This window comes from Microtus ochrogaster, unplaced genomic scaffold (genome assembly GCF_000317375.1).
Source record: "Microtus ochrogaster isolate Prairie Vole_2 unplaced genomic scaffold, MicOch1.0 UNK41, whole genome shotgun sequence".
Classification (NCBI taxonomy): Eukaryota; Metazoa; Chordata; class Mammalia; order Rodentia; family Cricetidae; genus Microtus; species Microtus ochrogaster.
Window position 1 is genome coordinate 2256662 of NW_004949139.1, and position 24722 is coordinate 2281383.

The window sequence follows — 24722 nt, forward strand, 5'->3', positions numbered from 1 at the left end:
AAAAAAAAAAAAAAAAAAAAAAAAAAAAAAAAAGGGATGGTAACTAGAGTCCTACTCTAGCACTGATCACCTCTAATCTGCAGAGCCTTCTCATCTAACATCAGCAGTCCTCACTACAGCCCAAGAAGTCAGATGAGGCAGTCCTGATCTCATTTGACTTATGAAGATGAGCCCCACAAAGCAGCAGTTATATATTATAGGTGGTAACAATGTAGGAAAGACTTTGACTTCTACCCTTTCTACTAGGCCACCAAAATGGTAAAAAGGTGATGCTGAGGAAGAGTTGAACTCTTCTGGCCATGGTCTTCTCATTTTACTATTACTTCATCCTACGACCCTTCCTCCGCTAACACACATACATATGGAATTCTTGCTTCTTAGGTACATCATGTTCCTTTCCTTGGTCTCCTCAGAAGCCAATTATTCAGTGAATTAATCAGGTACAAAGCCCTGGTGGTTATTGGAAGCTATGTCCTCTGTCAGTTCATCTAGAGCATACAAATCTTTAAATCTGCTAAAAAGAGGAATGCTAAGGAAAGGCCAGTGTTACACCTGTGAGAAGAGGTTGGTACAGAAGATAGAATTTGGTCCTATACTGAGGTCTACCTTTGAATCAACTCCATTGGGATCTTAAGATCCTAACAAAAAAAAAAAAAAACAACTGAAAAAAAGTCCACTATTAACCTATTTGTGATTTCATCTCTCCATTCCTCATTGTTGATATCTTCAGTATACCACTTATGTTATAGTAAGTTCTAGAGCTACATAGTTTTATTAAATTCTGCCTCCAAAAAGTGTATCTTGCATTTTGTACTTCATTTTAGATAAAACCATCCATTGAATTTGCTTGTTGTAAACCTTGTATATAATGGCAGTCTGTTTTTTTCTAAGTCTTAGGGTATGAGTGTATGAGTTGTATGGAGAAGAAGAATGATTGGAGTATTGTGTTTTATTTGTTCCTTGGTATTGTTCATTCTGTTTTTTTAATTTAATTTAATTTTTTTTTTATTGAGAAAAAAAAATTTCCGCCTCCTCCCAGCCTCCCACTCCTCCCACCCTCCCCACACTCCTCTCCCCCTCCCTCTCAAGTCTGAAGAGCAGTCAGGGTTCCCTGCCCTGTGGAAAGTCCAAAGTCCTCCCCCCTTCATCCTGGTCTAGGAAGGTGAACATCCAAACTGGCTAGGCCCCCACAAAGCCAGAACAAGAAGTAGGATCAAAACCCAGTGCCATTGTCCTTGGCTTCTCAGCAGCCCTCATTGTCCGCCATATTCAGAGAGTCCGGTTTTATCCCATGCTTTTTCAGTCACAATCCAGCTGGCCTTGGTGAGCTCCCAATAGATCAGCCCCACTGTCTCCGTGGGTGGGTGCACCCCTCTTGGTCCTGACTTCCTTGCTCATCTTCTCCCTCCTTCTGTTCCTCATTGGGACTTTGGGAGCTCAGTCCAGTGTTCCAGTGTGGGTATCTGTCTCTATCTCCATCCATCGCCAGATGAAGGTTCTATGGTGATATGCAAAATATTCATCAGTATGGCTATAGGATAGGATCATTTCAGGTTCCCTATCCTCAGCTGCCCCAGGAACTAACTGGGGGCCTCACCTTGGGCACCTGGAAGCCCCTCTAGGTCCAAGTCTCTTCCCAACCCTATGATGGCTCTCTTTGTATTGGTATAAAAACAGAGAAGTCGACCAATGGAGTCGTATAGAAGACCCAGATTTTAACCCACAAACCTATGTTCATTCTGTTTTTAAGTAGAAGTAATTTTTTTCATACAATATATTCTGATCATGGTTTTCCCTTCCCCAGCTCCTTTCAAATCTTTTCCACTTCCATACTCATCCAACTCCATGACTTCTTTTTAGAAAACAAACAGGCAAATAAAACAAACTAGAATTTTAAAAAGAGAGAAAAATAAAAAGCACCACACACATGCACCAGAAACACACACACACTCGCAAAATTCATAAAAATACTAAACTGGAAACCATAATATATACAGAAAGGACCTGTAAGGTAAAATATGCCCAAAGTAATATGAAACATATTTAATATGCTCAAGTATAGATGGATGCAAATCTGGTTCTTGCTTTGACTTTGTCTTAGTTTCATTTCTATTGCTGTGAAGAGACACAATGACCAAAGGCAACTTTTTAAAGAATGTATTAAAATGGGGTCTTGCTTGCAGTTTCAGAGCACCAGTGAGTCCATATTCTCCATAGTGGGGAGCATGGTGATAGGCAGGCAGGCAGGCAGGGCCCTGTAGCAATAGTTGAGAACTTACATCTGATCCATCAAGCAGGAGTCTCTCTGTCTCTCTGTCTCTGTCTCTCACACACACAGAGACAGAGACAGAGACAGAGAGACACACATATACACTGGGCCTGGCAGGAGCTTTTGAAATATCAGAGCCCACCTCCAACAAAGCTACACTTCCTCATTCTTTTCAAACAGTTCCATCAACTAGATAGCAAACATTCAAACATATGGGCCTATGTGACCATTCTCATTCAGCTACCACAGACCTTTTAGTGGTTAGATGGAAAGCTGCAACAAAAGAACATGAGAACAATGGAATGTTTGCTATATGTTATACTCTAATTAAAGAACTTTATATGCATTAATTAGTTGAAGTACTTTATACACGTTAATTTGTTTAATTCTTACAACTCTATGAAGTAGATACTGTCTTCTTATTTTATAGACAGAAACAGAAATCAAATAAATGTTCTAGATTGTAACAAAGAAGCATAAGGCCTTTAAGAGCATAAACATAGAATAAGGATTCCCATGAGACAATCAGTGGATGCTAAGTGAACTGTTTTAGTCTTGAGACAGAAGCTAGACTTGTATCCTAACCTGATGTCAAAGTTGTGATAGGCCTCCTGGCTCAGTTTTTGAAGGTTTTGGATTATAGGTATTCACCACCATACTCGATATACATTAATTATTATTATATGAAACTCTTTGAAGTAACTGTTGTAGGACTTGAGAATTCCATCAATGAAGATGTGTTTTAGATTTTATAGGCTGGGGAGATGAGAGCACTTGTTCTTCCAGAGGACCCAAGTTTGTTCCCAGCACCGATGTCAGGCATCTTACAACCACTTGTAACTCCTTACTCTATGGGCGCCTGCATACACATGGTATTCACTCACATAAACACATAAAATTAAATCTTCAGAAAAAATAAAAATTTCACTGAAGTGGTTACAGCTTTACATGGAGGTTTAAGTAGCATGGACTTATCATTGGAAACATTGCAATTTTTTCCACAGTGTCATTTTGGAAAATTTGTAATATAATATTACTAACAGCGTATTGACATTTATATACTCTACTGATCTTGTCTGGGTTCTTGGGGTGAGAGTAGGAGGGAAGAGAGAGAGGACAGATGAGAGGGAGAAGAGAGAGAATCTGCAAAGGATTTTATTTAGCAGAACAGAATCTAGTAGATTTAAATTTCAGAAAAATTTTGATCTTCTTGCTGGGGTAGTAGTGGCGCACGCCTTTAATCCCAGCACCGAAGAGGCAGAGGCAGATGGATCTCTGTGAGTTCGAGGCCAACTTGGTCTACAGAGTGAGTTCCAGGACAGGCTCCAAAGCCACAGAGAAAGAAAGAGAGAGACAGAGACAGAGACACAGAGAGAGAATTATCCCTTTGATGAGTCTGAAAGAAACTGAAACAGTCAGAGGGATTATTGAGGAAACTTCCGTGGTTATCTAGGGCATTGAGGCTTTGACTAAGCTCTCTTTTTGGGATGTGCTATCCTGTGGAGGCATGACCTTCAGAAATCAGTTCCGACTGGGGATGAGGAAGCAGTTTGTAAGGAGGCTCAGGCACACTTCCTTCTGGATGGTCCTCACTCGGGAGTCTTTCTGCGGCAGATTCAGGAAGTCCATGGGAAAGTTATTCTTAAGCTGCAATTGCTTCTTAGAATTATCATCTTGAATGCAAAGTTTTCAACAGATAATATCTTCTAGGAGATGATGAATGTCCATTTACCTTTTATTGTTTGAATAGAAGTTTGTATGGGATAGAAAAAGAATGTGTCTCTCTCCCCAGTTGTGGTCTCTTGTGGAGTCTGGTAATGTCTTCTCTGGTGAGCTAGTGAGCAGCATATCTTGGAGATCTTGTTGCTGTGGAAACTGGAATCCACATTGTTTTTACCCCATGCTGTGGTATGCTTGATTCCTTAGTATTAATGTCATTGTGCTTTTGGTGCTGTTGTGATTAGGACTTGATAGTTGTTGGAACTAGCCTCATTTCTGAACCTGGGAGGGGTATGTATAATCTTAGCTGGTCCACTAATGGATTAAACATATTTTGTGGGCACTGTGCAAAGTCCCTATCTGGGCTAGTTCTTAAGTCCCTAACACTTTCATAAAACTTTTCCCAGTAGAAATCTGTCTTGAGTTGTCTTTAATTATGTTTTTGGCTATCCCAGACTCTGATGAGTGCTGGCTAGGGCACAAGAATGTTGGGTCAGCCTCTAAGTCAGAGAACTTGGGGTGGTTTTTGCACAAGTGTGTTGATTTAATTCCTCTGGGGCTGGCTTGTTTCTTGGCACAGACAGCTTTAGCATATAAAGACTCATGGCATGTGGTACCCCAAAGCTGGGAAAAGCAAGTCTTCAAAGAATGTATACAGTTTTAGGTTGTCCCTACATCAGGAATTGTGTTGCCTAGTACTTGGCTAGATATAGGGGAACACTAGAAAAATCAAAGGCTGTTCTAATAAAACAGAACACAGAACTGACAAATGAGCAACAGTGATGCAGGTTTACTGCTTTTCAAAAGACTTTGCTAGGTTTTCATACAAAATTAATCCTGTCTAATAGTAGCTAATGTTTGTAATTCCAATACTTAGGAGGCTGAGAGAGGATTACCATGAGATACATATTGCATGGAATGCATAGTGAGTTCAAGGCTAGCCTGGGCTACCTAAGACCCTGCCTTAAACAAACAGACAAATAAACAAAACAAATAAGAGGGTGGGAGAAGAAGAGAGAAATATTAATACTTAGGAGTAGCAGTCAATGTATTTGAAAGCTAAAATTCAAAGATGGACATTTCCCCTTGTGTAATTCAGAATGTATTATAGGAATTCATAGGGTAAGAACAGAGGGGATCCTAGAGACCAGGAAAGGGTTTTATTATTCTGTCTTCCTGGTGGTGCATTGACTAGTTTGACTAATTTTGTTTTTAGCAAATTAAACGTGTTAAGTAAAATGCAGAGAAGGATATGTATGAGCACTGAACTGGGAGCAGTCAGGAAGGGTACAGAGACAAAAAGCCAGGAAAATGTGCAATAGTTACAGCCCTGGGAGAGACTGAGAAACAGGCAAAGGCAGTTAGAGTGCACCAGGGACCGCTCGGTTAGGGACCACCTATAAGAATTAACTATTTTCTTTCTGAAGAAGGCTTCAGGTTTTGTTTGTTTGTTTGTTTGTTTGTTTTTTGTTTTTCCCCTGAGACAGGGCTTCATTGTGTAGCCCTGGCTATTCTGGAATTTGCTCTATTGACCAGGCTGGTGTCAAACTTAGATCTATTTGCCTCTGTTGGGATTAAAGACATGCACCAGCACCGCCTGGCTGAAGAAGGTTTTTTGTGAGAGCAAAGTCTGAAGAAAATACCAAGGAGAAGAAGAAGGTAAATGTAGAGGCTAAGGAGTAGTTGAGTGAATGTCCTCTTTGAGGAGAAACGGGAATGATTTCTCTTCCAGCAGAGGATTAGGGTTCCTGTCCTTGCATAGAAGTGTTTTCTTTTGTTATTGTTCCTCTTTCCTCTTTCTTACACAGTATGCCAGGGACTAGTGAGAAAGGAACTTTTGGCCAGTTTTTATCAGAGAATAAATTTGTAGTCAGTGTTTAGATTAGGTCTTTCCAGGTACTTGATTTTTTTTTTTAAGATTGTAATACAGTCATACACATATTACAAAGTAAGTAGAGGAAATTGTTTCCAAAGGCAAAACAGTTATACAGATCAGAATACCCTGCAAACAAGAAAACCCTGAGTGAGAAAACATTCAAGCGCCTTAGTTATTGTGGGAGCTTCCTTTTATGGTCTAGGAGGAGTTTGATTAGGCAGCATAATGACGGTGGTCTCTGTTTTGGTTGACATACTGCATGCTGACCACCCTCACCCCCACTCTCTTCAACCTCAGTCCATCCTCCCCAGTTCTTCCTCACAAATCTTCACTTGTCTATTTGTTTAGTTTGGTGACTCATCAAGATTAACCAAGGCCATCTTTGTAGCTATAAGCCTGGAGCTATTTGTTGGAGCTGGTACTCTCAGTAATAGGTATACAATTGAAGGCAGTGGCTCCCCTTTCTCAGAATCTATCAATAACCTATATAGTTCAGAGGTAAAGGGGCATCTTATGAGCCCCCTCCCTTCCTTGACTTACTGGGTCTTGTGTGGGCCCAGTGCAGGTTACTACAGTTGTTAGGAGTTAATGATTACAAGAGTTGTACCAAATCTAGAGAATAGCATTGTAGCCTTTCACACTGTCTTTTGGCTTTTAAAAACTTTCTGTACCTTCTTTCACAATGTTCCCTGAACTTTAGAGGGGGTTGTATGAATGTCTTTGTCTTTGTTAGGGTTTCTATTGCTGTGAAGAGACACGAGGACCACAGCAACTCAAGGAAAGCATTTAATTGGGGTGGCTTACAGTTTCAGAGGTTTAGTCCTTTATCATCATGGCAGGAAACAGTGTGTGTGCAGGCAGACATGATGCTGGAGAAGGAGCTAAGAGTTCTACATCTTGACCTGCGAGCGTTAGGAAGTGACTTGTATCTACACTGATGTATCTGATTTCACTACACAGACCAAGCTGGCCTTGAACTAATAGAGATCCACCTGCTTCTTTTCCAAGTGCTGAGATTAAAGGTGTTCATCATCATACCCTCCCCTTGATGCAGATACTTTAGAAAACTATTGACAGCTTCTTAAAAGGCCAAACATACTCCTTTCATATAACCCAGCACTTCCACTCAGGTACTTTCTCAAGGGAATTAAAAGTATGCTTTCATTTAAATACATAGATGTAAGTAGTCATAGTATCTTTGTATCAGGAAAAACAAAGAAACAAACAAACACCAACTTGTTGTTTTTTTTTTTTAATTTTTTAATTTTTTTGGTTTTTCGAGACAGGGTTTCTCTGTGGTTTTGGAGCCTGTCCTGGAACTAGCTCTTGTAGACCAGGCTGGTCTCGAACTCACAGAGATCCGCCTGCCTCTGCCTCCCAAGTGCTGGGATTAAAGGCGTGCGCCACCACCGCCCGGCCAAACACCAACTTGTAAGTGGATTGTTGGAGTGTGGTATATCTGTTTAGTAGAATGCCACTTGAAAATTAGAACAAGCTACTTACTGGTGTGGGAATATGATTTAATTTTAAGCACGCTAAGTGAAAGAATCCAGACATAGGACTGGGGACGTAGCTCTATAATAGAGCTCTTGCATAGTGTACACAGTTGTAATTAACCCCTGACTTAATTCTCCAGCAGCAGGGGAAAAAACAATAACCTCCCTACCAAATAATAAGAATTTTTAAGTTTATCTTAAGAATAATGAGAAGTAGGGCTGGGGAAATGGTTCAGATGTTATGAGTACATGCTGTTCTTGCAGAGGATCTATGCTTGGTTTTTAGCACCCATGTCAGATGGCTCACAATAGAGTATCATTTTGAAATCTTGGCTAGCCTGGAACTTGCTATGTGGACTAGGCTGGACCTAGAACTTGTGATACTCCCTTTACTTCTGCATTCTGGGTGCTGGTCATTACTGTCAGTGCTGCTTGGAAAACTGAAGTCAGTGCCAGTTTTGTTTGGAAGAAAAGCTCTAACGCTCTTCTGTATTCCTGCCTCCTGCTGAGAAGAACTGGGTCTCTTCTTGGTTATAAGGACATAGTGTTCTAAGAAGTGTAAGTACATCTCTCACTTTAGCTGGGTTATACTCATCCGTGACCTGATCTTTCTCCTCAGCCATAGCAAGTGGCTAGACTTGCTGTGTGTTTCATTGGGGTTTACATAGTGTTTCCCATCCTCCCAACATTAAATCTGTTCTCATCCTTAGTCTCCACGTTTCTAGTAAGTCCATCCATCTACTCTTCTCTACCCCATCTCCACTTGAGTTTCCTTGTAACTTTATCTCTGAAACTCTGGTACTTGGCCAAATCTGAGAGTCTTCCCAGGGCTAGATCTGTCAGTCTTAGACTTGTGGTCTCTTTCTAAGAGCAAGGGTTTATCCATTCATTCAGCTAGAATTGGCTGATTTCATGCTTGACATGGAGAATGTTACAGTGATGACAGACTGGACTCTCGGGAATAAAGTGAGTTAAACTTGGTTCTTGCCCTTTTCTGGATGTGGCATGTGAACAATGCAGAACATGAAAATTCATATACTAGAACTATATACAAAGTGCTCAGAAGCATGGAGCAGTGAGCACTAAATGACTAACTCTGTTTGGGGGAGAGAAAGAGATTTGGGCATTTGGGAAAGAACTTTGAAATTTCCTCTGCCATAATAATAGTAGTAAGAGACTGTTTGACTTGTAGGAATCAGTTCTCTCTTTCTGTCGTGTGAGCCCCAGGTATCAAACTCTGAACTCCTCCCTGAAGGTTGAAGAGTGAGACTGAGCCTTTTAACCTTGCCTTGGCTTTTTCTTATGACCAGCTCCCATCCTGAAGCTGCTTAGAAGTTGTTAGTATATGCCATTAGCATATAAAGGTACCCTTATAATTAGATGATTACGAGGATTTTAGGAGGTGTATGTCTGAAAATAGGAATGAAGACGTGTGTGTATATTCCAGTCTGATAAGTGAAAATCATTCTTTTTTTAAAATTATGTCCCTTGAGTACATGCTGCTTAGTATTCTGTGCCATGAAATAAGAAATACACAAACTAAGCTCTGCTTCTTGAGGGATGTTGGTAGTTATTTCAGGGAAAAGCAGCAGAATAGGGCATCAGATCCCCTGGAACTGGAGTTACAAATGGTTGTTAGCCTGCATGTGGCTGTTGGGAATCAACCCAGTCCTCTGAAAGTGCTCTTAATTGCTGAAACTTTATCTCCCTCACATCCTTTTAAGACAAGGTCTTAGCCTATATTTCAGATGACCTGAAACTGGAGGTGAGCCTCCTGCTGGAGGTCTGTGATTTTAGCCTTGAACCATTAGTACCAACTTGCCATTTTCTTGAAAGTCAATGAAGTGAATGTTTTACTTGAAAAAAAAAAAAGATAATATTTGCTGCCAGTGGTAAAATCCCAGTATTTAAGTGAAAATTAAGTTTCTGAAAGTTTGTATCAGTTACTATGAGTTTCACAGCTTCCATGGACGGAAAGCTTTTCTGATGAAATGGTGCCAGTAATGATTATGACTATTTTGATTTTGTCTAAATAGAATGTCTAAATCAATATTTGGATATTTTGCATAACTTAGTTAGAACCAGTTTCCAAATGAGATATGCATCATATTACAAAACCATGCATGTGTGAAAGATTCATTCAAAGTACAAGATAGACCAAAGAATATGAATGTTACAGAGTACAATATATTCATCCATGTAGTTTCAGATTTCATATTGCAGCTAGTTTTTAAACTTGACCATGTGTCAGGTTTGGGTGTAAATCAGAGAATAGCCATCGTTTTTGTCTGGAAAAACTATTAAAATAACTCCTCCCTTTCCAGGTACAGGCCTATGTTTTGATCCTCAGTGAAAACTACATTACAACAGCATAGATGTGAAAGTAAATAAAAAATTACAACTGTGTTCTATTAAGCTAAATGTTTAAAAAATTCTCAAAAATTAGAAATGATTCTTCCCTTCTCATGAATTTGTTTCAGAAAACATTTTTAAAAATAGTTCATGTATCTAGGCTGGCCTCAAATTCAATATGTAGCTAAAGATGACCTTTAATTTGTGATCTTACTTCTTTCTACCTCCCAAGTGCTGAGTTTACAGGCACTCTACCAACTGAACTGCATTCTCTAGCTCAGGAAACATAATTAGTTTTCATAAAGCATGCTATTTTCCTTAATTTGTTAGAGACTTATTATTCTCTAATTAATAATTAAATATAAAGATTTGTTTTAAATTATCTTTTTTTTGCATTTACTTGTTTATTTATTTTTCTTCTTTTGGATTTGAGACATAGTTTCATGTAGCCCAAGCTGACTTTGAACTCATTATATAGCTGAGATTGCTTTTAAACTCTCAATCCTCCTGCCTCCATCTCCCAAGTGTGAGAATTGCCACCACACCTGACTTTCCTAAAAAGAGAAAGAAAATAAATAAACATTATCTCTGTGTATATGGTGTGTGTGTGTGTATACATGCTTGTGCATGCCCACGCAAGCATATGCTCAGGCTTGTACATCCCGTAGCTTATGTAGAGCTTAGAGGGTGAAACTGTCCAAAGTTAGTTGCTCTGTCCAGTGTGGATCTGGGAATTGAACTCAGGTCATTGGGCTTACACAGCAGACAGTTTACTTCCTGAACTCTCTTTCTGGCCTTCTTTTACAATTTCTAATGTGGCAAATATCAAATAGTTCTTTGAGATTATAGAGTTTAACTGCATACAGAGATCCGGAGAGCAAAAATTCAAATGTTTGGGCCTTGTTCTTCTTTTTGTTTTTAGTTATTTTCTTTTGTTCCCTCCTAGAGTTAATATCAAAGTATTCTTTTAATTTTTTTCTGAGCATCTTAACAAGAATCTGGATTTTTTTATTGCTGCTGGGGACATGCTAATTGCAATTTGTGGAGGTCATAGTCCAGTGTCATAACATGTCCAACAGACAGTTGGAGCTCCTTGTTACTTAAAGTTACTAGTAGTTGCAAATAAATGTGGTAAGAGTTTAGGCCATTGTTAGAGTTGTCTGTTCGCTTAGAACAGGGCTTCTTAAATATTTTTCACTTGTGACCTTTTTTTGCTTGAAGTATTTTATGTAACCCTAGGTATATGTAACCTGGGTTCAGTTCCCACCACCTAATCATGGTGGCTCATGATTATCTATAACTTTAGTTCCAGATGAATCAACACCCTCATCTGTCCTCTGTGTGCACCAAGCACACACATTGCGCACAGACATTCATGCAAAATGTCTGTACTCATAACATAAAATAACAATAAAGCAAGCAAGAAAAAAAGAATAGAGACTGTGCTGGGGCTCCATTGGTGGAGAGCTGGGCTAGCATGCATAAAATCCTGGGTTCTGTCCTCAGTACCACACAAGTGAGCTTGGCGATGCACACTTGATATACAAGGCCAGGTGTTCTACTTCTCATCTGTGATTCTAGCTTGTGGGAGGCAGAAACAAAAGGATCCCTGTCCTGGAACCCTATCTGTAGACCAGACTGGCCTCCAACTCACAGAGATCAGCCTGTCTCTGCCTCCTGAGTGCTGGGATTAAAGGCGTGCGCCACCACCGCCTGGCTCAAACTCAGTCTTGTTTGAGTCTTCTTATTCTGTCAGGAAAAATCAGTTATGTGAAAATGGAAATTATTCACTTGTTGATCTGGAAGGAGGAAAGAATACTAGGAACTGAGAATCAGGTTTATTACTTATTTTTAAAACCAAGAATTTTAATGTAAAGACAGGATCTTGTGTCATCCAACCAGGCTTTGGTTTCCCTGTGTAATCAATATTCCCGGTCCTTGTGGTTCTACCTCTCAAGTTCTCATATTCTGCCTGGGCACCACTGTGCCTAGCCTGAGAAATGGAGAAATGGAGGCTTGAAGGCATTCTACCACTTGTCCAATGCCACAGAATTTTAGTTGATTAAAGATAGGATTTTGATGTATGTGTTTTTGACTCTAAAAAGGTCATTGTAGTAGTGGGAGCGGCGGGCTGCGGCCCTGGCTCCCGGTTAGCTTTACACCTGAAATAATTACACGGAAACTGTATTCTTTTAAACACTGCTTGGCCCATTAGCTCTAGCATCTTGCTGGCTAACTCTCACATCTTGATTAAACCCACCTCCAACAATCTGTGTAGCACCACGTGGCCCACGAGGAAGGATCCTAACCTGCGTCCATCTTGGCAAGGAGAGCTAAAGCGTCTGCCTGACTCCGCTTCTTTCTCCCAGAATTCTGTTCTGTCTACTCCACCCACCTAAGGGCTGGCCTATCAAAGGCCAAGCAGTTTCTTTATTAATTAACCAATGAAACAACAGATAGATAGAAGACCCATGTATATCAGGTCATTGCAGTCAAAAAGATATTCCTAAATGAGTAGATCTCTTAAGGTATTCCAGATGGCTGTGGGAAACTTCGACTGTGTGGAAAATGTAGAAAAGGTCTCAGGAAGGACAAAGAGGCAGCTGAGGAGATGCTCGGGTAAAGGAGTTATGTACAATTCTAACACTATGTGGGGCATCAAGCTTTTGTCCTCTCTTAGCCTCATCCCTTTAATCCTGTATGCCTGATGGTGCCAGCAGCAGAGATCACCTGTTTGTTTGATCAGGTCACATACAAACATCTTGCCTTTGCTGTACGCCTTTGGGAAAGATGCTGGCTGAGCTCAGGAAACCAGTGATGCCTAGCCTGGAGACCTTTGGTTGCTAGAGTGACCATTATTCTAAAATTATTTCTTCTGTTATTTCTAAAAAGCCTGCTAGAGATGTATAATACTTAGGTAAGCATTATATGTACCTCTAGTGACAAAGTGAGAGGCTGAGTGTGTCCCTAGAATGGACTGGAGGAGGACTGGGAGGAGAGGCTGCTGTGGGTAGGCTGCAGCAGGACTAAGAGTAACTCTGAAGACTAGTCTGGAGAACAGGAAGGACAATAAAGGTCACCTACCTGATATGAGAGATTTCCCTGGTTAGCCTGTGGTTGGTATTATATGGTATTTCTAGTGACAAAGTAAAAAGGAAAACTAATCTATTTATTCAGATGTTGGAACTGTTGTTCTCGTGCTAGAAAATAAATTATTTTTTTATTTGACTGATTAAATTATGTTTAAAATGATGCATTTCCTTGATTCTTAGTGAGTCGAAGCTTTTTTCCTGTATATGTTGTCCCTTTGGTTCCCCTCTCATTTGTGAACATTTATGTTCTTGTCTGGGTCCTAGCATAGGCCTAGCCCTATGCAGACTTATCTGCTGGAGAGCTGTGAGAGTGACAAAACATTATTTCTGTATGGGGAAGCTCAGCACATTTTCCAAGAGACAGGTAAAGGGTAGATGATACACTTCCACCATTGTGTATACAGTTGGTTAAGATGCGTGTATGAGGAATCGGGCTGGAAACTAAGACTGCTAGCACAAGACAATGGTGGAGGCTGAGTGGCAGCTCTGGGTAATGTTGTCCCTTGCTTTTTCCATGCAGAGTTTTGCCGGATTGACAAGCCTCTGTGTCACAGTGAAGATGAGAAGCTCAGCTTTGAGGCTGTCCGCAACATCCATAAGCTGATGGATGATGATGCCAATGGTGATGTGGATGTGGAAGAAAGTGACGAGGTAATGTTTCTTACCTTTTATGGCTCTTCTCTTGTATGAAATGATCTCTGACAGCTGCCTAGGCTAATCCATGTGGAGAGATGGTCTCTCCTTGTTGCCTCATAGAAACTTATTCCCATTAAGCAAGATGACACCCAGCAGAGCCGCTCTCTCTTTTTGCTGATTGGTGAATAGCTTAACATTGACGTAACTATTTGGGAGGGAAGGGATTCCTCAGATGGTCTCTAAAGCTTCCCTGGATCTTTTATGTGATCTTGCTGTGGAAAGAGAATATTAATCTATATTCTGTCTTCTTTTGTCATGGGAAGAAAGAAAGCAAAAATAGTCATATGCCACCTTCTGGGGTTTTATACTCTTATTTGTGAGGAAGAAGCACATTTTAGCATGGTCAATCTAACTTTAAAGATGTAGTTTATGGGAGCCAGTTAATAAGAATTAGAAAAAGAAATCCCTTTAAAAAAATAGAGAAGAAAGAGCTGTCTTGCTGTTGTATGTTTTGACATTACTGTAGCTCTGGGTCAACAGAGCCCAGAGTGCAGGGTCATCGTGTGGGAGAGACTGAACAGTCTCTTAATTTCAAGCTTAACACAAACAAGCAGGTGCTGGAGCTACCCGGCTGTGCTAAACATCCAGTAGGGCATAGTGTACAGTGTGAAAAAGAGGCCTAGTCTCTTCTCCTTGTAAATAGTCTACCTTTGAGTTTGTGTTCAATCTTGGATGTCACACCATCAGAATACTTTAGTACAGCAAGACACTATACAGAAAGGAGTGATATGAGTGATGAAGACAGTAAACCTCAACTAAGATCGTCAACACACGTCACTAATATTAAATGTGCTAGGTATGAAGACAGGACAGTAAACAAGACAGACAGATTAAGAGATACTTTCTTTTCTTACATAATTTATAAGCTAGTGAAGAAGCTGGGGTCTTGGGGTAGAAGGACTTTGGTTCCTGATTGTTGTGACAAAATATCTGAGAAAACCTTATTACAGCTCACTGTTTCAGAACTTTTAGTTCATGGTCAGTTTTATTGTTTCAGAGCTTGTAGTTAAGCAGACTAATCATTTCAAGGAGCATGTGGTAGAGCAGAACTCACATCATGGCAACTAGAAAGCAGAGAGAACAGAAGGGTCTTAGAACAAGATAGATCTTCTAAGGACATAACCCCACACACCAGTATATCTCCTGCAACTAGGCCCCACCTCTCAATAGCACCATCATATTATTAATCCATCAGAAGATTAATCCATTGATAGGTCAGAGCCTTTGTGATCTAATCATTTCTCAGTGACAAGATTGGCCAGTTGGAACCAAGCCTTCAACATAGGGTCTTTTGGTTGCATATCATATTAAAACCCTGGCATTGAAATAATATTTTTGAATTCAAATACATAAGGAGTTGAGAAATCAGATTTAGAAAATGACAGATTGGTTGAGTATTGTGGCAAATTCCTATGATCCCCGCACTCTGGATGTGGAGGAAGAGGATCAGGGGTTCAAGTCTAGTCTAGTTAGGCTACATTAGACCTTCTCTAAAGCAAATGATAATGAAAGCTATAGAACTACCTGTCATCGATTGAGCTCTTTCACTATTCCAGACAGCATTAAGCTCTTTGCATAGTTATTTTTTTAATTTTATTAAAAGCCTTGGGGAAAATGGCTTTATTATTAGAAAATCTGATGCTAGAAAATTTAAACATTTTCCTTTAGACACTTGCTAGATTTGAGCTTATATCTGATTTCAAAGCCATGTCTTATGTAATGTATTGTTTTCTTTATCTTAAGGGCAGAACAAGACCAATGTAGGGAAATTGAAGGCAGGTATATTCTCCTGGAATAAAGAATTGTCTAATAGTTAGAGATATTTTGTTATAGAAGGGACTGCCATGTTAAATATTGAATCCCCTGTCAGTGAAGACAGGACAAGTAGAAAGTACCATTCTACTAATTGATTGGTAGAGGAGATTGACTCTTCTGGAAAGTGCAGTAATGTCTAAGGAATTAGAGAAGGAAGAAAGGTGGAATTGGAATAGAATGAAAGTGGTAGGGTTCTCGGAGTTGTAGAGAATCACAGTGAGAAAGTTATTAGGTGTGGTAAAAAGCACAGTGGATTGATTTGGTTAGACAAAGGAACTGTGGTAAAAAAAAACACTGAACTAAAAATTGGTAAGGAAAAGGGGGCCCACATAAACAAACTGAAATATTGTATTTATTCAATCTCAATTATAAGCTAAACAGGGCCAATAACTATGGTCAAGGTAGCTGGGCAGTGGCTCACGCCTTTAATTCCAGTATGCAGGAGGCAGAGGCAGGTGGACCTCTGAGTTCAAGGCCAGCCTGGTCTACAGAGCAAGTTCCAGGACAGGCTCTAAAGCTGCACTGAGAAACCATATCTTGAGAAACCAAAACCAAACTAAACCAAACCAAAATATTCCCCTCGCCAAAGAAAAGAACCAAGAAAAACTATGGTCAAAGTATCTAGATTTTAGCCTTATCTAGAAGTATTACTGGCCTTCAGAGTAAAAACAGAAGAAAAGAAAAAGAAAGAGTTATATTCCTAGGAGAAATGAGGTCTAGAGATATCCTGATCATTTTCCTAGCATTGCCTCAAGACTGGAGAATGGGCAGCTCAACAACTGAGAAAGTGATCTATTCGGGGCTGGAGAGATGGCCCAGAGAGGTTAAAAACACTTGTTCTTACAGAGGACCAGAGTTTGGTTCCAAGTGCCCACATGGGGGCCTAGGACTGCCTGTAACTCCAACACCTTCCTGACTGCTACTGGCAAATGTAGGTGAAATACTCATACACATAAAATAGATAATTTTTTAAAGTGATATACCAGTACTTCGGAGGCAGAAGCAGGAGGCCAACCTGGTCTAAAGAGTGAAACCCTGTCTCAAAAAAGAAACAAAGATGACATAATCTTTGTGCAGATATGAAATCTCACATTTCTGAGTATGTTTGTCAGCGCTCCTCCTTTCTTCATGTTCTGTTGAATTGCTTTGTCAAAGAGGGAAGGAAGAAAATGTTCTCTTTAGAGAAATGTTACCACAACAAAAGTCTCATCAGCACAAACTGTTCTAAAGTAACAAAAGCTATCAGCCCGCTTTCCCTGCACCAGTGGTGTGAGATGTTCTTTTCCAGCAGAGCTTCTACCTTGTCTGGGCTTCCCTGCCCTCACTGGAATCTCAGGCCTCTATGGTTAGGGAGACCTATTATTGTGCCTTTTCATAGTCACTTATCTGCTGAGTCCTAGAGCAAGAAGCCAGTAAAATGCATGTTCTTTCCTTGGCTTAAACATGTGTGAGACACAGTTGGAGTCAGAACCTAACTAGAAAGTTAGGTAGATAGAGCAGGGCTTAGGTAATGGATGGTATAGTGCTGTGGAAAAATTCTGGTTGCATTGTTTGTCAAAGATCTCGGATTTTTGGGACCCATCTAAAGATATTGCTAATTATCCAATAACCTCAGTAGAAGTCTGAAGGAATATTAAAACTTCATTCAGGCCTGTTGTGGTGTCATAGGCCCGTGATCCCAGGTACTTGAGAAACTGAGGCAGGAAGATTGCAAGTTCAAGGTCTGGCATAGGCTTAACAGAGTTTAGGGCCAGTCTAGGTAGCCGAGTGAGTGAGAAATAATAAGAGCTTGGAATATGTATCTCAGTGGTAGTTCACTCAGCATGAGTGAAGCCCAAGGTCTAATTCCTAGTACACCCTACCCTAAAACCCAGTTTATTCTGCCTCATATTGGTGACTGTTTTAGAGAACTAAAGTGAACCGAAAGATCTACCTCATTGTTAAATCTTCTCAGATTTTAGCTGTGCTGGCCTTGTGAATGCTGGATAAAATCTACCACTGAACCACATTCCCCAACTTACTTTACTGTGTTTTGTTGAGCTATGATTTCACTCTGAAACTTGGGCAAGCCTGGTGCTTCTTATGTAGCCTAGATTAACCTTAAACTCACAATGATTCTCATGCCTCTTCCTCCACAGTCCTAGAATTACAGGAGTGAACCACCATGCCTGGCAATGATGGTCTCTTGGTAAAGCAGGGAATTTATTAAGCTAACAGTATAGGAACTCCAGAGCTGGTAGTAAAGTTGTCTATGGGTAAAGGATTTGCTGAAGTGTTAGGTTATCCTGATAGTCTGAGATGGACAGATAGGACTTAAAAATACTGTCTTACTTAGGTTAGACTAGACTCTTTTTTTTATGTTGTTTTCCGTGTGTGTGTGTGTGTGTGTGTGTGTGTGTGTGTGTGTGTGTACTTACTACCATCTGTATGTGGAAATCAGAGGACAGTTTGTAGGAGTTGGTTCTCTCCTTACAATCCTATGAGTCTAAGGTGTTGAACACCTCAGACCATCAACCTATGAACAATCTCATTGGGCCTTTGTTGTTGTTGGGTTGTTTTTTCCCCCCAGATAGGGTTTTATGTATCCCAAGCTGTCCTCTAGCCTCAAACTCAGTTTTAGATCATAGATTTGAGAATTGAGAGTGTTATTGTTTTCTTCTCATGTAAAATTAAGGTATTTATTTGTTAGCTAAGAATATAACTTACTTAGTAGAGTGCTTAAGTGCCACCATGCACAAATCCCTGGGTTCCATTCCCAGAACCACACAAACCTAGTGTGCTGACAATTCCTGTAATCCCAGAAGTTGGGAGGTGGAGGCAAGAGGATCAGGGTCAAGGTCATCTTTGACTGCACAGGAATTGGGAGGCCGGAGACTACCTAGGTTACATCAAACCCTGCCTCCACGAAAAGGAATAAATTAGAACATTATAAAGACAGGGGCAGTGAGGAGTTGAGAAGGAAAAGCTTGTGAAAGTGCTCGCCACGCAGGCTGATGACCCAGATTCCATATCCAGGACCTACAGTGGAGGAGAGAACTAATGCTTGAAAGTTGTGCGCTGACCTTCACACGGTGCTGCTTGCCAGTCACCCTTCCAGTACTGACATTGAGGACAGATACAATAAACCAAACTCTACATGATAGTCGGCTATCTGTTCTGTTCCAGTTATTGATTGAGGGCTCAGGATTCTATTGTGAACAAAACAGATTCCTAGTTTCTGGAGCCTGCATTCTAGTGATTTATATATCACAGGTGATTAAGTGACATTAGAAAGATGATTAAATTATAGTAGTTTAATGATTCTCCCTTTTGTTTTCTCAAGATAAAATACTGATTACTGATTCTTATTCCAGAATAGTTGTCAGGATTAAATTTAAAAAAACATACTGACTGTTAAGACTTCTTTGGATAGCTGGGTATGGTATGGTATGTCTGTTGTCCCAGCTCTCCAGAGGCAGAGGCAAGGAAGGTCACCTTGCCTTCTAAATTTGAAGCCAATTGGCATATAGAGTGAGTTCCAGGCTAAAAAAGAAAGAAAAAGTTCATGCATTGACCAGGTGTGGTAAATACATATAATTCCAGCACTTGGGAGACAGAGACAGGAGAATCAGGAGTTCAAAGTCATTCTCAGTTACATAGGAAGTTTGAGGCTACCTTGGGCTATATGACACCCTGCCTACTCTCTATATCTATATATGCACATATGCACTAGATGCATATATAAACACACTTATATTAGATAAAATGAAAATTAAAATCACAATGAGATTCTACTATGAACCTATCAAGATGGCTAAAATAATTTTTAAAAAATTAAGTGTACTGTACCAAGTAAGGAATAAGAGCCATCATAATTCACGCTAACAGGAATGTAAGATGATAAAACTGTTCTGGTAATTTTACAGTTTATTATGAAGTTAAACATAACTTGCTATCTGTCCCAGTAATTCTCCTTCTAGGTTTTTACTCTATTAGGTAAATTAAAATTTACTTCCCTACTAAAAATTATATATGATTTTCTTTGAATTATATTTGATTTTCTTTGTAAGCTTTGCAGCTCTGAAAGAAAAGCTATTCTGGCAGTTGAGAGCCAAGGAATACCAAAGCCATACGTCACAACAAACCTCACACAAGAGACTTATTGGGAAAGACAGAAGAGGATGGCCGCCTCTGCTGAGAAGAAAAGCAGCAAAGAGCTGAGCAGGAGGCAGGCTTCATGTAGGCTTTCTTGAAGTGGGGGCCAGGTGGAGCTTTCTAGGGTGGCCTGGGATTAATGGGATTCTGTGATCTAATCTTGGGACAAGCTCAGGGATTGGTGGGATTTTGTGGCCTGATCTTGGACTTTTCTTTCCCTCATGCTTTGAGGGGCTTGCAAAGGGTTTGTGATATAACTCAAACTCACTGACATGGATCTCAATAACCCAAGCTGGCCTCAAACTTATGATCCTTCTGCCTCAACCTCCTGAATGCTGGGATTACATATGTCTGTCACCATAAAAAATGAAGTCTGTTGTACATAATAAATAATTCTTAAAGACATTATGCCGAGTGGAAAAAAATCAGTCTAAAAATTATATGTGAGAACTTTGGCATGGTGGTGCCTATCTATTATCCTAAAACTTCTTGGGAGGAGAAACAAAAGGATTACTACAAGTTTGAGACCAGTCTCATCTACATAGTGAGTTCGTAGCAACCAGGGGTATATAGTGAGATCTTGTCTCAAAAAAAGAAAAGAAAAAAAATTACAGTGAGTTCATTTATATGACATCCTTAGTCATCAGAGAAATACAAATCAAAACAACTCTGAGATTCCATCTTGCACCTGTAAGAATGGCCAAGATCAAAAGCACTGATGACAACTTATGCTGGAAAGGTTGTGGGATAATGGGAACACTCCTGCATTGCTGGTGGGAATGCAAGCTGATACAACCCCTTTAGATGTCAGTGTGGCAATTTCTCAGAAAATTAGGAAACAGCATTCCTCAAGACCCAGTAATGCCACTTTTGGGTATATATCCAAAGGATGTTTAATTGTGCCACAAGGACATGTGCTCAACCATGTTCATAGCAGCCTTATTTGTCATAGCCGGAACCTGGAAACAACCTAAATGCCCCTTGACCGAAACATGGATAAGGAAAATATGGTACATTTACACAATGGAATACTACACAGCAGAAAAAATAACAACATCTTGAATTTTGTGGGCAGATGAATGGAGCTAGAAAACACTGTTTTGAGTGAGGTAACCCAGACCCAGAAAGATAATTATCACATGTACTCACTCATAAGTGGTTTTTAAACATAAAGCAAAGAAAACCAGTCTACAAATCACAGTCCCAGAGAACCTAGATAACAATGAGGACCCTAAGAGAGACATACATGGATCTAATCTAGAAAAAGACAAGCTCTCCTGAGTAAATTGGGAGCATGGGGACCTTGAGAGAGGGTTGAAGGGGAGGTAAAAAGGAAGGGGAGCAGAGGAAAATGTAGAGTTCAATAAAAATCAATTAAAAAACGTTAAAAAATTTTTTGGAATTTAACTGGCTCTTTGGAACCTATTCTCTATAGTGGGATGCCTTGCCCAGCCTTGAAGCAATGGGAGGAGCTTGGTCCTGCCTTAACAGACTTTGTTAACTCCTGTGGGAGATGGAGGATTGGGTGGGGCTGTGTGTGTGTGTGTGTGTGTGTGTGTGTGTGTGTGTGTGTAGGGGTGGATGGGAAACTGCGGTTGGTATATAAAATTAAAAAAAAGGAAAGCCTAAAAAAAAGATTTTTTTTTTTAATTTGAAAGATCCTTTCTCCTCATTATGTGTTCTTTAATTATTTCTATAGGGTAGAACAAGAGGACTGAATTGGATGGTCAATTTGTGGGAGATGGGTGGTTTGGACTTGTGAGATCTTCCTCAGGGTAGAAACTGAGTCAATGGTAATTTGTTTCTCTGGAGTTGTTCAGGTTTGGGCAGTAGACTTATGAATAAACTACTAAGTAAATATATTATAATAGTGGTAATCAAAGAAATAATCATACTGCAGCTGTGAACTTTATATATATGATTTAATTTCATCTTTGGAACACCTTTTGAAACAGAAATTATTGTCTTCCTTTACAATGAGGAAATGAAAGCTCAAAGTTTCAGAGGTCCTTTCTGGCCTCCCCAGGCACTGGACGCATGTGTTGCGCATACACACACACACAAGCAAAAACACTCAGACACATACAGCTTTAAAATAATTTTAACTTGTTGGTGGCAGTGCACACTTTTAATCCCAGTACTCGGGAGGCAGAGCCAGGTGGATCTCTGTGAGTTTGAGGCACACATGGTCTACAGAGAAAGTTCCAGGACAGCTAGCACTGGAACACAGAGAAACCCTGTCTCAGAAAACCAAAATAGTAATAATAATAACAGTAATAATAATCATCATCATTAACAGTTTTTTTACATGTATATAATGATTTTAGTCATTTTTATGTGCATTATCCTCCCTCCCTGCTTCCATGCTGTGTGCATTTGTGTTTGTGTGTGTTTGTGTTACCCACTCAGTTTAGGTCCATGTCCCCCTTTTCAGGCTGGGTGGATGGTTATTTACTGGAACATGGGAAACTTATCAGTGACTACACCACTGACAGAAATGACACACTACCCCTAAGTAACCGTTAACAGTGGTCATCAGGGGATTGGGTCTTGTGGACTCATCCGTGATGAAATAGAGACAGATCCAGTATGGCACAGGTCTTGTGCAGGTAACTCAGTTGCTGTGAATTTATAAGCGGAACAACTATGTCACGTCCAGAAGATGTCTCTGCATATCTCTCCATCTTCCAGCTCTTCTTTCTTTTCTCTTCTTCTACAATGACCTCAGTGGGACTGATAACAGATGTCCTGTTGAGGGCTGAGCACTCTGCTGTCACTTCTCAGTGAAGAGACTCTGCATTGCCGGACCTGGAGGTGCACACCTTTAATCTCAGCACTCAGGAGGCAGAGGCCAGTGGGCTACAGAGTGAGTGACAGCCAAAGATACACAGACAAAGCCTTTCTTGACAATTAAACATCAAGTGCTGCGGTTAGAAGCTCCTGACTGAGGCTGAGCATATCAGCAGAAGTTTCTGTACATGATGTTGGTTGGCAAGGGAAGTTTGGAGATACTTTTCTTATTCTGTTGCTTTTGTTTTAGTCTTGTTCTTGTATTGTTGAGATAAGGTCTCCTGTAAGCCACACTGGCCTTGAACTCCTGGCCTTCTATTCCCAAATGCTAGAGCTAACATCTTTCTGCATTTTTGCTTTCCTGATTCTAACTCCTACGCACATCCTATTGCAATCACCCTTTTATTTCCTATCTCATGGAACATTCGGTGTTTTGCTCTTTATCCAGGCAAAGTGCAGATTGAATTCTGCTTAGACCTTTGGAACACAACAAAAGATGATCATCATCATAATAATCTTCATGTGAAACTGATTCTTAGGTTCATCTTTTCCTCACCTGGGACAGTTTAGCATCTCACTCTATAGCCCAGGCTAGTCTTGAACTCTAGACAACTTCTAGCCTCCCAAGTGTTAGGGTTACAAACATGAGTTAAATGACCCCTTTTCCATTTTTTTAGTTAGCATTCAAAATAATGGGTTTCATTGCAACATGCTCATATATATGTATACATAAATACTTTATTCTTATTTTCCTTTTTTAAAAAAAAATTTAACTTAATTTTATGTGCATTGATTTGAAGGCATCAGATCCCCTGGAATTGGAGTTACAGACAGTTGTGAGCTGCTGTGTGGGTGCTGGGAACTGAACCTAGCTCCTCTGAAAGAGCAGTCAGTGCTCTTAACCACTGAGCCTCTCTACAGACCCCCTTATTTTCCTTTTACTAGTGTTCCGTACCAACCCTGCTATGAAATAAGTTCTTGATAATGCAGTTCTGGCTGGCCTGAAACTTATTATGTAGACCAGGCTGGCCTGAACTCACAGCAGTCCTTATGCCTGCAGCCTCACAAGTGCATGGATTATATGCATGAGCCATCACACTTGGTTCATAGTTAGCTTTATAGGTTTTTGTAAACTATGTATTAGTTCCTGGCCAGCTGTCTTTGCCAAGGCTTCACATGGCCTTCCATAATGTAAGGGTGGAGAAATGGATTCAGGTCTCTGTGGGGCAAAAGAAATTACCACTTGGTCTCTCATAGTCTCTTTGACATTTTTGGAAGCAGAAATATAGATCTGCTAAAACATTCAGTGTTCGTTTTTGTGAGTTTCTTAAACTTTAAAGACATTGGCTTTCTATTAGAGCTTTTAATTTTGTGGGTTTTTACCCTCCCCCCCCCACATTTTGTAGTGCAGGCTGTCCTGAAACCACTATGTAGCCCATATGGCCTCAAACTCACAGCAGTCTTTCTGCCTCAGCCTACCAAGTGCTGGAATTACAGGCGTGCACCATTATGTGTGATTTTATTGTTTAGGAAGTGGTCTATAACAGAAATACTAGTTTATTTGTTTTGAGACTGGATGTAGCCCTAGCTGCCCTGGAACTCACTAGAGAGACCAAGTTGGTCTTGAACCTGCATTGATTCCCTCAACCCTGCCTCCTGAGTTGAGTACTGGATTATACCAGTTGACAGAAGTAGTTTTAAGGGCCAGAGTGCTGGTATTCACAAAGAACTCTGGGAGTTTTAAGAAGAATCAGATGTCATGAACTAGTATATGCTGTAGAGGAGAGGATACATTGTCAGTTGGCACTCAAGCCAGGGTCCCAGTTGACAGACACATGGAGCTACACATTTCAGAGAGTAGGCATACTTTGCAATCTGTCTCAGTGACTTGCCAGATACAGGATGAAGCAGCAGCTCCCCCAGATGGCGTCCCGCATGCTTCCAGGAAAACCAGCTTGACAGACAGGGAAATTCTTTCTCACTAAGCAGGCTGTTGTTTCCCTTCCTCCCTTCTCTGTTGTAGAGTTTGCTTTATCTTTTCTGGATGACAGTCCTGATGATTAACAGGCTTTCTGTCTTATGTGTGTATTAGTGTCCTTGTGTTTCTTCTTATGTGTACATATATCAGGTTGTACTTGTGTGCTATGTGTCTTTCTGCATTTAGATGTGTCAGTGTCTGTAACAAAAAGTGGAAGACCAAACACTGAGATAGAGAAACCAGGTCACATATCTGAAAGGTTAGGGGCACTATGTGCAGCCTGGAGGGAAAATTGAAGCCCCATAGTTGCTGGTAATGTAAGCAAAATTTGGGCTCTACCAAGTTGTAGGCAGATTGCTAGGATCACCTGGCAGCCAGGAGTGGTGAGCCAACACAAAGGAAAAAAACCCTGTTTTACATATTTATTAACCCTGCTTTTGATTCTTCCTGTCAGAGAACTGCTAGCTAGCTCACAAGCCCTGCTTCGCTTTAGATCTAACTGGTT

At 40.3% G+C, this 24722-nt stretch overlaps 1 protein-coding gene across 4 annotated transcripts in view; it reads left to right on the forward strand.

Moving 5' to 3' along the window:
* Stim1 (stromal interaction molecule 1) overlaps nucleotides 1-24722 on the forward strand; it is a 177939-nt gene that overhangs the window by 70841 nt on the left and 82376 nt on the right. For all 4 annotated transcript variants that reach the window (XM_013354368.2, XM_013354369.2, XM_005368822.3 and 1 more), the window contains exon 2: nucleotides 13325-13455. In XM_013354368.2, coding sequence (XP_013209822.1) covers nucleotides 13325-13455 — 131 coding nt within the window. The remainder of the gene's footprint in view (nucleotides 1-13324; nucleotides 13456-24722) is intronic.